Source organism: Struthio camelus, chromosome 1, assembly GCF_040807025.1.
Source record: "Struthio camelus isolate bStrCam1 chromosome 1, bStrCam1.hap1, whole genome shotgun sequence".
Classification (NCBI taxonomy): Eukaryota; Metazoa; Chordata; class Aves; order Struthioniformes; family Struthionidae; genus Struthio; species Struthio camelus.
In genome coordinates this window covers 64,758,130-64,771,306 of record NC_090942.1, presented here as the reverse complement: position 1 = coordinate 64,771,306, position 13,177 = coordinate 64,758,130, and the positions used below count along the sequence as shown (strand labels likewise).

Genomic DNA, 13,177 nt, shown 5'->3' with positions numbered 1-13,177 from the left:
GGAGCCACAGGAATCAGGATGTAGGAATTTGGGTCTTTGTTACAGGAACATTCCTTGGAAAGTATCAGCGCCAGCTGCGAGATGGTCCGAAATTCCTCATCTTATCTGTGCCCGGCGCGGCGGGGCCGCGGAGCGAGCCCGAGCACCCGGGGCCGCCGCTGCCCGGCGGACCCGCGCTAATTAGATGTCAAATTCCTCCCTCGTTACCGCACGGGCCCCGGCAGCCTGGAGCCCCCCGGGGTTACACCGGGATGCCAACGGCAGCGCCCGCCTCCCCCCCCGCCCCGGCCCCAGCTGCCCGCGGAGAGCCGGCAGCGCCGGCGCAGGGCGCGCTGCGCCGCTGCTCCCGGCCGCTGCGCTCACAACTTCGGGGTTGTGCGGCAGCGCCGAGAAGCAGCAAGCAGCACAAGGCAAACTCGGCAAACTCCTAAAAAAAAAAAACAACCCCCCCCCCAAAAACAACAAAAACATAAAAAGCACCCCAAAAGAACACGAAGAAAACGAAAAAAAAAAAAAACCCTTTCCCTCCTCTGCGGGCCGTGCACAGACAACACCGCTAATGGCAAAACTCGCTTCTTAAGTTCGTGCGGAGAGCGGAACAAAAGGAAAACTAGGGGAGGAGGCAGGGGCGGGTGGCCCCGGCTCGGCGGAGGTCTGGATGCGCGAGAGGCGCCGCCACCTGCCCCGCGGCGGCGGCCGGCGCCCACCCGCTCGGCGGGCCGCGGCGAGACTTACTTTCTGGGGGTCGGCGTAGGTGCCCAGCCCCACCAGCGGGATGCTGTTGCCGTCGCTCAGCGGGATGCGGTGGCTCTCGGCTGTCAGGCTCATGGTGCCGGCAGGGCGGGCCGTCCCGAGCCCGCGGCTGCCTGCGCGGGGGCAGGAGCCGCTGCCGCTCCGCAACCTGCCGCGGCCCCTGCGCACCGGCTGCCGGCGCCTCTGCGGGGGCCGAGCCACGGAGTGCCCGCTCCCGCCGGCGGCCAGCGCCTTTTTGGGGGGCCGAGCCACGTGTGCCCGCCGCCGCCCCGCGCGCCGCCCCCCGCGGCCCCCCGCGGGGCCGCCCCCGCGGGGCCGCGCCGGCAGCAGCGCGCAGCCGGGGCCGCGGCGCGCGGAGCGGAGCGGAGCGCCCAGCGCGGCTGCAGCCAGCGGCTCGGGCCCCACGCTGCCGGGGAGGGGGGGGCTTCAACCGCTGCCGAGCATGGGGCTTCGGGGGCTCCTGCCTCGCAGGTCTCCGGGAGTTTCCCCCCCTTTTTAAAAAAAAAAATCCCGCGCTCGGGGTGGTAACCGAGGGGCTCGCTTTGTGCAGCGCGGGGCAGAGTTTCTCCGCCTCCTCGCCGAGGGCTACCGGGCCACGGGTTGAAAACTGCTGCTTGCTTTCGGGGCAAGGCAGAAAGGAAGAAAATCCCAGGCACAGCGGGCAGGTGAATGGCTCCTCTGCCTCGGCAGCGATCCCACGTTACAGCGAGCGGGCTCCGGTTCCTCACAGTCTGGTTCTGCTCTGCCGTGGGAAAGAGGCGCGTCTCCCACCAGTGATACCCCAGAAGGGGACAATGTCTGTTTTGAAGCGCAGTCCAAGGCTCTTACTGAGTGTCCTCTCTGACGCTCTTGAAACACTCACACCGCAGAGATGTCCCGCGTCTTGAGCTATCTGCTTTGCGTTCTGCGCCTGTGCCTTAGCTGCATTCCCCCTGTTTAATCTTGAAATGTATTAACTTTTATGTCTTCCTAGATCAACTTGGAATTAAGCCCTTAGAGGACACTAGTCCTCAGCCATAGCAGTGTCCTTTGCCTGGTACATTATTTTATCTCTTCCAACACCCCACTTATCTTTCTGTGCATTGTAGTAGTTTAGCAAGTAAGCAGTTCAAAGGGGGTTAATGAATCCATCAAGATAAGCTGCCTTTACCTTGTTCTTGAGGTCAGTAAGTGCATGCTAGTTTGCATTTGGGGAAAGGGCTAGTGGCAGTTAAGGCCTGGGACCTACCTAAAGAGCACCCTACTTAGAGATCCTTTTATGTCAGTGTTACAGATTAGACACCTGGACGGGCGTCTAGCTGAGATGGGAAAATTGCCACTTCTGCTGGTAGGAACGCGCCAAGCAGCTCATGACTAAGCACAAACCCGCTTGATCCCTGCCTGAAAGTTACTAGACGGCTAGCGCTATCCAGTAGCCACAGGACAAAGGTAGTGTGCGGTGGCATAAAGCAGTCCTTGGGAAGGGAGCTGAGCGCTGCTTGGGCTTCCCCTTTGGCCGCACTTTCCGGGGATGGTGCAATGCAGAAAACCAGCTATGAGGTGCCTGGGTCTTCGTCTGAGGGGAGAGGCTGGGGCGAAGGCACAGCCTGGCTGTCGTCGCTGAAGGCAACCTGGAGACCAGCGAGACCCCATCTGCATTTTGTTGTAAGCGGAGGGCACGTGGGGGTGCAGGCATTTACATGGCACATGAGGGAAGGGAACTCAGTATCAAGAGAACCTTGTCTGCATCTCCCAGTTGTTTCTATGTAACTGGCTCCTGTTTCGCTGTGGGAGAAGCTTTTATTTCATCTCTATTCAGCAAGCATGACCAAGCACAGTCTGTATATCAGTAGGTGGACACGTTGATGCTGGCGTGTGGAGCGTACTGCCGCATCTCCCAGCCGTTGTCTTGGTTCGACAGCATCTCCCAAGCCCCCACAGTCCTCCAGCTCCTCCATAATTCATCCCTTTCCGGCAGCTTGCGGGTGCTCACAGCACAGCTCGCTTGCGTCAAGCTCCGAGCACATCCAGCTCGCTCGTCCGCTCCGGCGTCAGACCCGTGCATGCCCTAACCCGCTGGGCAAAGCGCAACGGCGCCTGCTGACTTTGGCCTGGGCAAGCGAGGGAACGCCAGGAGACTTGCTGGCGGGAGCAGGCTAGCTTGATACATGATAGTCCTGAACGACAACTGGGGAAGACGGACGGACGGGCTTGCTGTAATTCGCAGACAAGGGAGCTCGGGCAGGAGATCCACTCCAGCTTCTAGGAACAGCCAGGAAAAGCCGAAGGGCGCCAGGCCCGGCCGGTCAGGTTGCCTGAGGTGAGGTAACAGGTAGAAGTCACCTCTCCCAGATTCACCAGGAGAGGTCTGCCCTTATAAAATCCCATCAGTGTGCTGCTCAGAGAAATCGCGCAGGCAGAGAGCTTTAAAAGCTTCCCCTCGCTCCACACCTTAACCAAAAACAAATAGCGTGACCACTTTTTACATGCACAACTTTTAAATTTCCATAGCAGCTCTGCTTCCCTCCCCTACTGTTTTAATGCCTTCACTGCTTTTGTATTGAAACCGGGAAAATATACAGAAAAATTATTTAATTTTAATTATTTAATTTATTGTTGTTATTTTTTTTTAAAATGAAGTTATTAGCCTAAAGTAGCGTAATTTTGTAGAAACTAGAAATACTAGCGCATTTTAAAAAGGCAATGAATATCCTTTAAAGAACAAAGGAAGCTGAATAATGCTGTTTGGAGCCTTTTGCATATAACTCTTGTTAGTAACAATTAGTGCTAGCTGTTCAGGGAAGCAGAGCGCTCAGTTTCAGAATTTAAATGACTTAGCCAGACTTTTTACAAGGACACAGTATCTAGCAACCCCAACAGAAAAACAATGCATGTTTCTAGAGGCAAAGCTTTGGCTGCTAGTTGTTGTTGATCAGCAACAATTCAGGAGCTTTTATAAAAGGCAGATGTGATCTCAGTTCATTCTCTAGGAAACAAAAACAAGGAGGTTTCAGCCTGGCCTTACTAGCAAGTGAAGAGAATTAGCATCGTATCAGCAGGAATTCCCAGTCTCCAGCAAAGCTTGAAAAGCACACAAAAACACCTTGAAAAGCAACTAAGGCAGGCTCAGGATTCCTGGATTGACGGTGCAGAGTTTTATACCGAGATTAGTCATCTCAGACAGGTGAAGAAGGGGGTTTTGAAAAGTAGCAGCTAGTACTTAAGATTGTTTTCTGCATATGCACACAAATATAATAGAGATAGATCGTAAAGGAAAAGTAGATTTTTTTAGAAAAAGGAAAAGTAGGTCAGACATCTGAGTGTCTTTAATGTTAAAGACTGCAGAATTCTCAGGTGAAGAAAGTACTTAACAACCCGGTTACCTGAGCAAAACTTGTCAGCAATCTTTTGAAGTGAAGAATTCACCCCTTTTCTCATGTTATATCAGATTGCTGAGTATCCTGGGAAAAGGAGAAAATGTGACCTTTAAATATAGCCTCCCCAGTTCTGGGAGGAAAATAGAAGATGGGAAGGAGAAAAGAGTTGCTGGTTTGACAGGATTGTCCTGGTAGTCTTCTAGGTTTCAGATTTTCTCTGAGATGTAGTTGTGTTCTGTTTTAGCAAGCTGTTGTTTTGGACAAGGGGAGATGTTAAAACTAGTGTTCTCTTGGATTTTGCAAATGTGGGTGTATTTACGCACTGTAGATTAGATTAGTGAGTTTCTAGAGGTGGGTGACCTGTAGAGCCTAAAAATTAGCTTTTCTAAAAGGAAAGTGGGAAGTACTTTTAAAATCCATGTAATTCTTTATTAGATAAAAAAAGGAAGTTGCTACACCGTTTCTATTTTCTATATGAGCTGTGTTTCACTCTACCGGTAATTATCTGCTAGAATGTATACTCTGCATGTGTTTCCAGTTAAAGCTGCTTAAAACATGGTCTTAGAGTCTGCATTTTTCCAGCCGAGTCTTAATAACTCACATAAACTAGCATGTGTCGGTTGTGCTTGCGGAGTATCCATTTATAATACACTTAAAATTATTTAGCTTAGAGGTTTTGGTAGCATGTGTCATGACTAATATTTCTTTTCCTTTTTTCTCATTATATATGGTAAACAAATATATATCAAGAAAAACTTCCAATCTCTCTCTCTCTCTCTCTCTCTCTCTCTCTTTCTCTCTCTCTTTTCTTTGTTTTTTTTTTTTTTTTAACTCTCTGCAAACTAAGGTCTGTGTAGTGTGCTACAGGGAGACTATTAGTAAAGTGAAATTTTTTTCTTCTCACTTTTTTCTGTGTGGAAACAAATTGTATAGCCTGAGCTGGAGAACACTTCTTTTCTGGAAAAAAAATGTTGTGTCATCTACTTACTTTTATTCTCAGATTCTACTTATCACCATGTATGCCATAGTATAGTTCTCAAGGACACCAAACAAAACAAGTGATACCTTATATTGCCTGTGTAATTCCCTCTCTTAGTGGCCAAGGGTTTTCTCATGTGGGAGCGTTCATAATCTTTTCCCTTTGATCATGTTTGTTGCACAACGAGACTGATTACAGCAGGGATAACAGCCTGGGCTTTGTTGGGAAGTGAGATATAATGGGCCTTCATAGTGGTTTCTGTGCAAACACTTTTTCCATAGCTCCCACTGTTGCTTGCGAACTGCTTTGCAAACAATGAAACGCTTAAGTGACATGTTCTTGTTTACTTAAAGAATTTTTATGTCTGTTAAGGACATGTCCTGGGTAAGTCCTGCCTTGAAGGCCTAAAGTTTGCTTGCAAATTGTACCTGACTTTCAGCTTCCTAGTAATGGGAGTATAATATAACATGCAGTTTTACTGGAAGCCTTCACTGCAAGACCCACAAAGCAGTATATAACCTCCAAAGACCTCATCTGGCCCCATTTTTCCAGCACTGGTACAGCACTTCTGCTGGAGCCATAAAGAGGAGCATGTGCCTGACACTTGTGCCTGCAGAGAGAATTAGGAAAATACTTGACGGCTGGGTCGCTTATCCCTTCTGCTTCACATAAACGCTTCTGTGGCTACAGCTGTGATAAAAGGGAAATTCCAAGGTATCCTTGACGCTGTTCCATCGCTCTTAGTAACACTGGAAAAGTTAGTCAACTGCTGTGCTTTGATCAGTCCTAGGGTACACGGAGAACGCTAGCAGCTGGTATGTATTACACTCCCCCTGCTTCTAGCAGTCGTGGGGCTGGGCTCGGACGGGAGCGATGCGAGGGGGTTTTCCTCGGCCGCCGGCCCTGGTGAGGGCCATCTCCGTCCACCTCCAGCAGCTTGCCGCCTCGGGGCAGGCGTGGCATGCCTACGCCAGGGCCCCGGGCGCCAATGTTACCTTGAACGCATGCCGATGCAAATCTTGCACCAGGTGCTGTGCGGTGTCATAGCCCATGCTGCCAGGGCTGAGGTTTGTACAAAGAGCAAGCACCCTCTCTGCGGTTTAACTTTGACCCGGCTCTTGTTTGGATTATAGTAGCTAAAGAGTGCTGCTGTGGTGGATGCTGTGCAAATACGAGTGCAAGCGGCAGTGGTCATGCAGAAGGGCTTGCTGTCTCAGCAGGTGAGGGAGAGGAGAGCAAGCAAAATCTTGCAACGTGAGAACCAAAACTCGCTGAGCTGTTGAGATACTTCCACTGTATTTCCTGTGGTACAACAGGAGGGTGGAAGACACTAACTGTACAGCCCCTAAAATGTGCATTTTTCCCAAGGGAATCCATTTCAGTGGTTGAGCTCTGAGTTCCTTTATTAGTCTCCAGGGATTACTACTGACTGGGGCCAAAAAGCCCTTTGGAGGACCAGGAGCTGTAGGGAAAGGGAAAGAGATGCTCTGTTTGAAAAAGTAATTCTTTTAGTTCTTCCCCTATGTCGTTTACATAGATAGTGTGGAGGCACTGTTTCCTGAGTTCGGCATCAGCATGGCTTGCGACAACTCCAGGCAGAAGACAGCTTATTTTTTTCCAGAGCTGTTTACTGATGTCATCGCTTTCTTCTAGCAACAGTATTTTAGTTTTTGCTCCAGAGCTGCCTGTGCTATGGCACAGGCATGGCCCTGAAGCTGGTGAGCACCGTCTCTCACATCCCCAGGAAAAGGTCAGTAGTTGCATGGCAGCCTCTGGATTCCTCAGATATCAACCCTTGTCACGTGGGGAGGCATTAACCCTTGGCCCGAAGTGAGTGCCCTGCACATCTCTCCTCATTTAGCTTGGCCTGCTATTTGATCCTTCCCAGTATAAGACTCTTTCCTTTGGCATCCTGCAAATCTAAACCCTGTTTTAATGGTTTCCAGCATGCCATCCCCAACGTGCTGATGCTGGTGGGAAATATTAGGCACAATGTGCACAGCTCCAAATAAGCCACTGCAGAGGGACCTACACGAGGAGCCGTGACCGTGCACTCGCAGCCCGTCTCGCTTGCAGAGACGTGGAGTTGGGAGGAACAGTGGTGCCTCCTTTGTCTCCTTTTCACGTAGAAGAGTGATGGCTTGATACTGCTCATGTCATGGGACAAAGGTGCTTTGGGCTTTGGAGGCTTTTTTGCTTCCTCCTGGTTCTGTGCGAGTGACTCATTGAGTGGGCCGTGCCCCTGTATTAGTCTCGTGTTCAAATCAGGCTCTTGAGACAGAGCAAGAAGCATCGTCAGACTTCAGCATGTTCCAAAAACTTAAGACTTCTCTTGCCTTGCTTAACGCAAGAGCTTGGTCAAGGGCTTACCTTACCTCAGTATGATGCTCCTCTTCCAATCACCACCTGTGTTGACCTTACACATAACCCAACACATGACTCTCTTGGGTCCACTTTGGAGCTGTACATAAGGTCTTTTCAGTTCTCTTCTAATGAACTATCATTTTACATACTTGCACTGAATAAACAGATGCTTTCTGTGTTACCAGCTTTAGGAGCCCCGCTGACTTGTTGAAAGAAAGAGGGATTTCTTTTCTCTGCCTCCAGCAACAAGCAGACACATTTTACTAAGCTTTTCCACAAGAGCACACCTGGCAAATGGTGCCAAGATAAAGCAGTAAGGAATAAACACTTGCAGTTTTCTCCCCTATCTTGTACCATTCAGAAAGGTGAAAGCAGCACAGGCTTTGACATGAGGCTCCTGAAGTGTCCAGTTGCGACTGATCACAGCACTTCCAGCTTCAAGACCCTACTGTGGAGGCTCTCCTTTGAAGTACATCTTGTCTGGGCCAGAGCCAAGGTCGGTAGAAGGAAACTGCTAGCTTGTAAACAGAGCCCTGCAGGTAAAGTCTGACAGCCTGCTGGCTTCTTTGCTTGTGGGTGTTTCCTGGGGATGCTTTAAATACAGCAGGCATTGAGGATTTTGCTGCTGCCTCCTGCTGTTGGGAAATGCTCTTTGAAAGCAGCTACAGGGAGGTCAGAAGAGCAGGCTTTAAAGAACCCCATGACACAATTTAGGCTACCTGCTTGCTGTATGATGTGTGTCAGGGGGCTTTAAAAGGCAAGATAGCTTCCATTTTGTATGGGGTAGTCCTTTTCCTGGAGCGCGAGTGCCAGAAGGCCTCTCTGTACATTGACTTGGCAGCCAGGGGAGAGGGCAGCGCTGGTGCAGGGAGGCAAAGCTGCGCTGCTAAAGGAAGCTAAAGTTTCACTTAAATATCTAGGTGTTATGAATAGAGGTTTTATCGGGACTGCATGTATCACTGCATTCAAGTTTTCATCCCATGCCGATTACCCACGTGCTGAAGGCTCATCACAAGGTTCTTTTCCGGTTTATTTTTTCCCTTTCAGCAGCCTCTCAATTTAAAATCGTCACTCTTTTTGTCATTTTTGGGGTGCAGGGGAAAATATCTTTTTTTCAACTGTTGACTTTTTGACATTTACATGTATGCTGGAAGATTGGGAAATTTCTTGACGTATTGCAAAACCTACTTATCATATTCTGCCCAGTATTACCAGCCTATTACTACTCTTGGATTCCGTCTTGCCCGTTTGAACCTTATTGTCAGGTTTGTTCAAGCTCATGCCCAAATATCTGCCTTTTATTAGAGGTCAATCCTTCCACTCTACCACTTTCTGTGCCTCATGACACCGTGTGCAATGAGGCCACATAACATCCTGTGCTTGAAAACATCCTCTCTCTGAGCAATTGTGTAGCATCTCTGAAAATCAAACGGTAGTGATCAGATTACGAAATAGAGGTGGAAGAGAAATTTGTCGTTTGTGTAAGGTTGGAAAAGCAGTCAGCAGCAGGACCAGCGTTAAAACCCAGAAAAATTGATGGATTGCCTGTTATAACAAGAAAGGAGAGCTTGCAGCAACTTCCTTTTCTGCGATAATCTATTAAATCTTCTGTAATTAGTTTAATAAACTTTTATAAGTGGGGTTACTTGAGGGAAGAAGGACAAAATGTTCTTTTCCAACTTCCACGGGTTAGTTAGTATCTCTCATAGCCATAATGGCTTAACAAAGGGGGCCCTAGGCTAGGGCTATACTATAAAACTTACATTTAATGTTTTAAAACCGAGTAAATATGCAATTGTCAATTTGAGCTTTTTAAAATTTTGCAAATTAAAATTTTTCCACTCTTGGAAAAGTAACTTTAATGTACTAGATTCTCAAACTTTTAATCATTTCTGAAAACATAACAGTGTGAACTGTTGATTCTGATCCTATAACGTGAAAGCAGTTCAGCTAGTTATACACAGTGCTGTTGCAGGCAGGAAACACATTAAATGGTCCAACAGTGAATAATATTTTTCCTAGCTGCCTTCATCTATGTAAGTATTTTAAATTTTACTTGTAGTCTCAGGAAGTGACATTTTAGACAGGAGGATTTGGGTTCATTTTGCAATTTGGTGATATCTTTTTCAGCCCTTCCTGAATACCATCAAGTCTCCAAATTGAGAAATGAAATAATCCCTTTGGGTGCATAGTAATAATTATTGGATAGGCCATATGTCTACATTTCACTAAGAGTGTCGTCAAAAGCCAAAATGACATTTCAGGTATTTTGTTCTGCTTGTCATAAGAGTGGTTGTAAAATGTCTTGTTTTGTTCCATGGCAGAGCATTTGGCTTGATTTTCAAGGAATAAGCAGTCTTGTGAAGTAAAAAGGCTCTGTAGGGCTCAGTGTTTGGGGTGGAAAGTAAATGCAGATGCAGTCACAGCTGGCTTTCGTAGATGCACTTACTATATGAGAAATATGCAGCAGAACTCCAGGAAATCACTTATGCCGGATCCTAGGATTTGCCTGGAGTGGTATATGGCACAGGCCGAGAGGGCAGGGCGGGAATTAGAGATCGGCGGCTGCCAGAGCACCGAGTTCTCACTCTCCTCCCGGGGATTAAATCTATCCCTTACCACTACTTAGGAGTAAAATGAGCGTCACTGAAGGAACAGAGTAGAGTAAGATAAGATAAGGACCAGCTTTCTAGATTAGATAACATTGCTGTGATGGTTTCCTTTGTGTTTTGATTTTGAAACAGAGATCACTTTTATTGGGATTGACCAAAATGAGAAGTGTGCATGCCCTTTTTATGGTCTCTTGGCTCTCAGGGAAGTAGTTGACTTTATTCCCTGCTTATGCTTGTTCCGCACCAGATCCATTCATGTCTCTTTACTTTTAAATCCCTTTTTAGTTATTGCAGTGATTAAAACGACTCTGGGAATTTAGCTCTTTGAAAAGGATTCTGGTCCTCTTGGGCTGCTCTAGCATCCTCTGAAAGATCAAAACATCTCCTTGGACACGGTCTATCTCTGTGAAAGGACAGTAAAGGCTAGGGCTGCAATATTTGTCCCTCCTGCACAGTCCACATACAACACGCTTCCGGTGCACAGACCTCAACTTTGCAGATTGCTAAAGGTGTATATATCCCTGGCCAGGCAACGGGCCTGGTGGTTTCCACGGCGGCAAAGCAAAATGTTTGCAACGCCGATGCATGTGCTGGAGACCCAAGTCGGCCCAGGAGCGATCCCCGACGCGCTGATACGGCCTCATCTCCGGCCCCGTTGCTCGCCCGCAGCTGTGAGGGCTTTTTCCTGCTCCGTTCCGTATAAATCCTTGTCACTGCAGCACTTTGTCTGATGTGACTAACACGCACGCATTTTCTCTCGTCTTTCCCCTGAGGAGGGCGGGAGGAGACTCCTGTGGGCCGCGCAGTATTTTCTGCTTCAGTCTGGTTATTTTAGAAACAAACCTAAAAACATATGTTCATCTCAGTTCGTTTACGTGACAGAGACAAGGTCGAAGAGATAGGCCTGGAGAGTGGAGCTGAAACCTCCCTCGGAGCTAGGCTGTGTTCAGGGATCCTGTTACTCAGAGTTTATTGCAGGCTGATTTTTAAATTCACTACATCCTGCCCCACCGCCATATTTTTCAACAACCCTTCCTTTTATAAATTGCTTCATTTTGTCTCCTTTTCCTTTACACCCATGCCTTAGCTATTCCCTTTTGCACAGTTGCATTTCTGGAAAAACCCTATGTGCTGCAGAAATCGTTGTGTATAGTATAGAAACCCATTTGCACAAATATCAATAATTCTAATTTTCTCCTTGTCTAGATCTTTTTGCACTGGGTGCTGTGCCCTTGCTCCGCAACTCTCATCTAATTTTCCATTATTATCAATGCCATCGGTACCCTTGAAATACTTGCAGATTAATAAAGCAACAACTAGGGTTGGCCAGCCTGGAAGACTTTCTCAGGACAATGTCAAAATTTGCCTGCCTGGTTTTCATTTGTCATCGAAGCAAAATGAGAGCTTTATAAGCGACCATAAAAGCAAACTTCAGAGGGGTTTATTCCAGGGTATGAAGCCCTGAGTGGTGGGGCGGGAGGTAACGGGACGGCTGGCTGCGAGCCATCGCTCTGGCTGCGCCTGGGTGCGGACCCGAGCCCCGGCGCCGGCGAGCCAACCGCTGAGCTCGTCACTCGAACACGCCTGCAGGAGCTGCTCCCCTCCTCACCGATGTCTGAAGATTTAGAAAGGGAGAGGAAAAACAAAAAAATCCAAAATGGTGATTACCGTACTCATGACTGGGAGAGGAGAGCGCTCGGGTGTGATTTAGGAGGCAGAGGTTCAAGACTTTGTTTAACTCTGTCGCAATGAGGAATTAAACCTCCTTCGGACTCGCCTCGAACGCCGTAAACACAGCGGCTGCCGGATGTTCGCTGTCTTTCTTGCTGGTCTGGTGTTCCCTGGGGCTTGGGAAATAGCTGCGATTCAGCTTTTCTTCTGGGAAGTTATCATGAAATGCTTCCCATCAATTCCAGGAATGCAGGCACTTTAAGTGCATTAGATTATGACAGCTGTCATTCAGTTGTACCTCCCTCTATACATCATATGGTCTGTTGTGCAGAAATAATTACAAATGTTAACTACAAAAAAGTGCATTGAGGTTTTCTGAGGGGTTTTTAATAAACTCTCGCGTTGAATGGCTGTGGTAATGCTATTGAAATGTGATTAGCCCAGCCAGGGAGACTCTAAGTTGGCCATATTTATATGAAAAAAATGAGATTTTTTTAACAGGAAAAGCATACGATTTTGAGTACTCATTTTTGATCTTGCTCCTAGTGATGGTGGTGGAAATTTAGTTGTGGGAGCTGCACCTAATGTAAAAACCGTGGTCAGTCATCCACTAGCTAACAATTGAAAAACATCTCCTCAACTTACACACTTCTTAAATGTCTTGATGTAAGTAAAAGTGATCGGAGTTCTGTTTGTTGTATTTGCCAGAGAAGACTAATAAACTTTTCTGGATTTTATTTCTTAAAGAAGTTAATTAAAAAAGAGGTCAGCTCCATTTGTAAACAGAGCAATCAGAACACAATGTTAAAGGAAAGCATCAAGGAATTTTACAATTATTTCCCCATGGCTTGGTGCTGGTACAGTTGCTTTTTAGAAAATTTAGTGCATGTAATTATTTTTTATTAGAAAATAAACAGAAAACATATGCCAAGTAGTGGCTTCAAAAGTTCCTTGCTGCAACACCAGTGCTAGAGCTGTGCAAAACTCTCCTTATGAAACTGGAAGCCAGACAATTCATGCATTCAGACGCTCTGTTACAAAGCCAAGGCTCTGGCCAGCTTACTGAAAGGTTTATGAATCTTTTGGAGAGTCTGGGCTAAATTTCATGAACCTACACTGATTTTTTTTGCTGCTTCCTCAAAACCAGGTAAATATCCATAGTTTGAGGAGTCAAACCAAACAAAAAGGAAGAAAAAGGAGCCCCCTTAGGGAAGGAAAGCATTGTCCAGACACCTGCAAATCAAAGCAGCTGCTTTGTATGTTGCACACACAGAAGCGCCATGTGTGCAGGGGGTTGGTCACCTCCCAAACTTTTGGAGTATCAGCACCCCACTCGTTCTGCCTCTAGCCTTTGCCAAGAGCCCTCCTTGGCTGTCGTGGGCAGCAGGGCCCAGCGCTGTTAGAGATATCTGCCCCGGCCAGGAGTGCCCCTGGCAGCGCTG

At 47.6% G+C, this 13,177-nt stretch overlaps 1 protein-coding gene and 1 long non-coding RNA gene across 2 annotated transcripts in view; one reads left to right on the top strand and one right to left on the bottom strand.

The window, feature by feature from the left end:
* AKR1D1 (aldo-keto reductase family 1 member D1) overlaps positions 1–1,044 on the bottom strand; it is a 35,903-nt gene extending 34,859 nt beyond the window's left edge. Inside the window, exon 1 of the mRNA XM_068945240.1 lies at positions 736–1,044. Coding sequence (XP_068801341.1) covers positions 736–828 — 93 coding nt within the window. The 5' untranslated portion in view covers positions 829–1,044. The remainder of the gene's footprint in view (positions 1–735) is intronic.
* A 1,119-nt stretch (positions 1,045–2,163) lies between these two features.
* The window catches only part of LOC138067444 (uncharacterized), a 28,923-nt gene continuing 17,909 nt past the window's right edge, over positions 2,164–13,177 (top strand). The window contains exon 1 of the long non-coding RNA XR_011141403.1: positions 2,164–3,052. This is a non-coding gene — a long non-coding RNA (uncharacterized lncRNA). The remainder of the gene's footprint in view (positions 3,053–13,177) is intronic.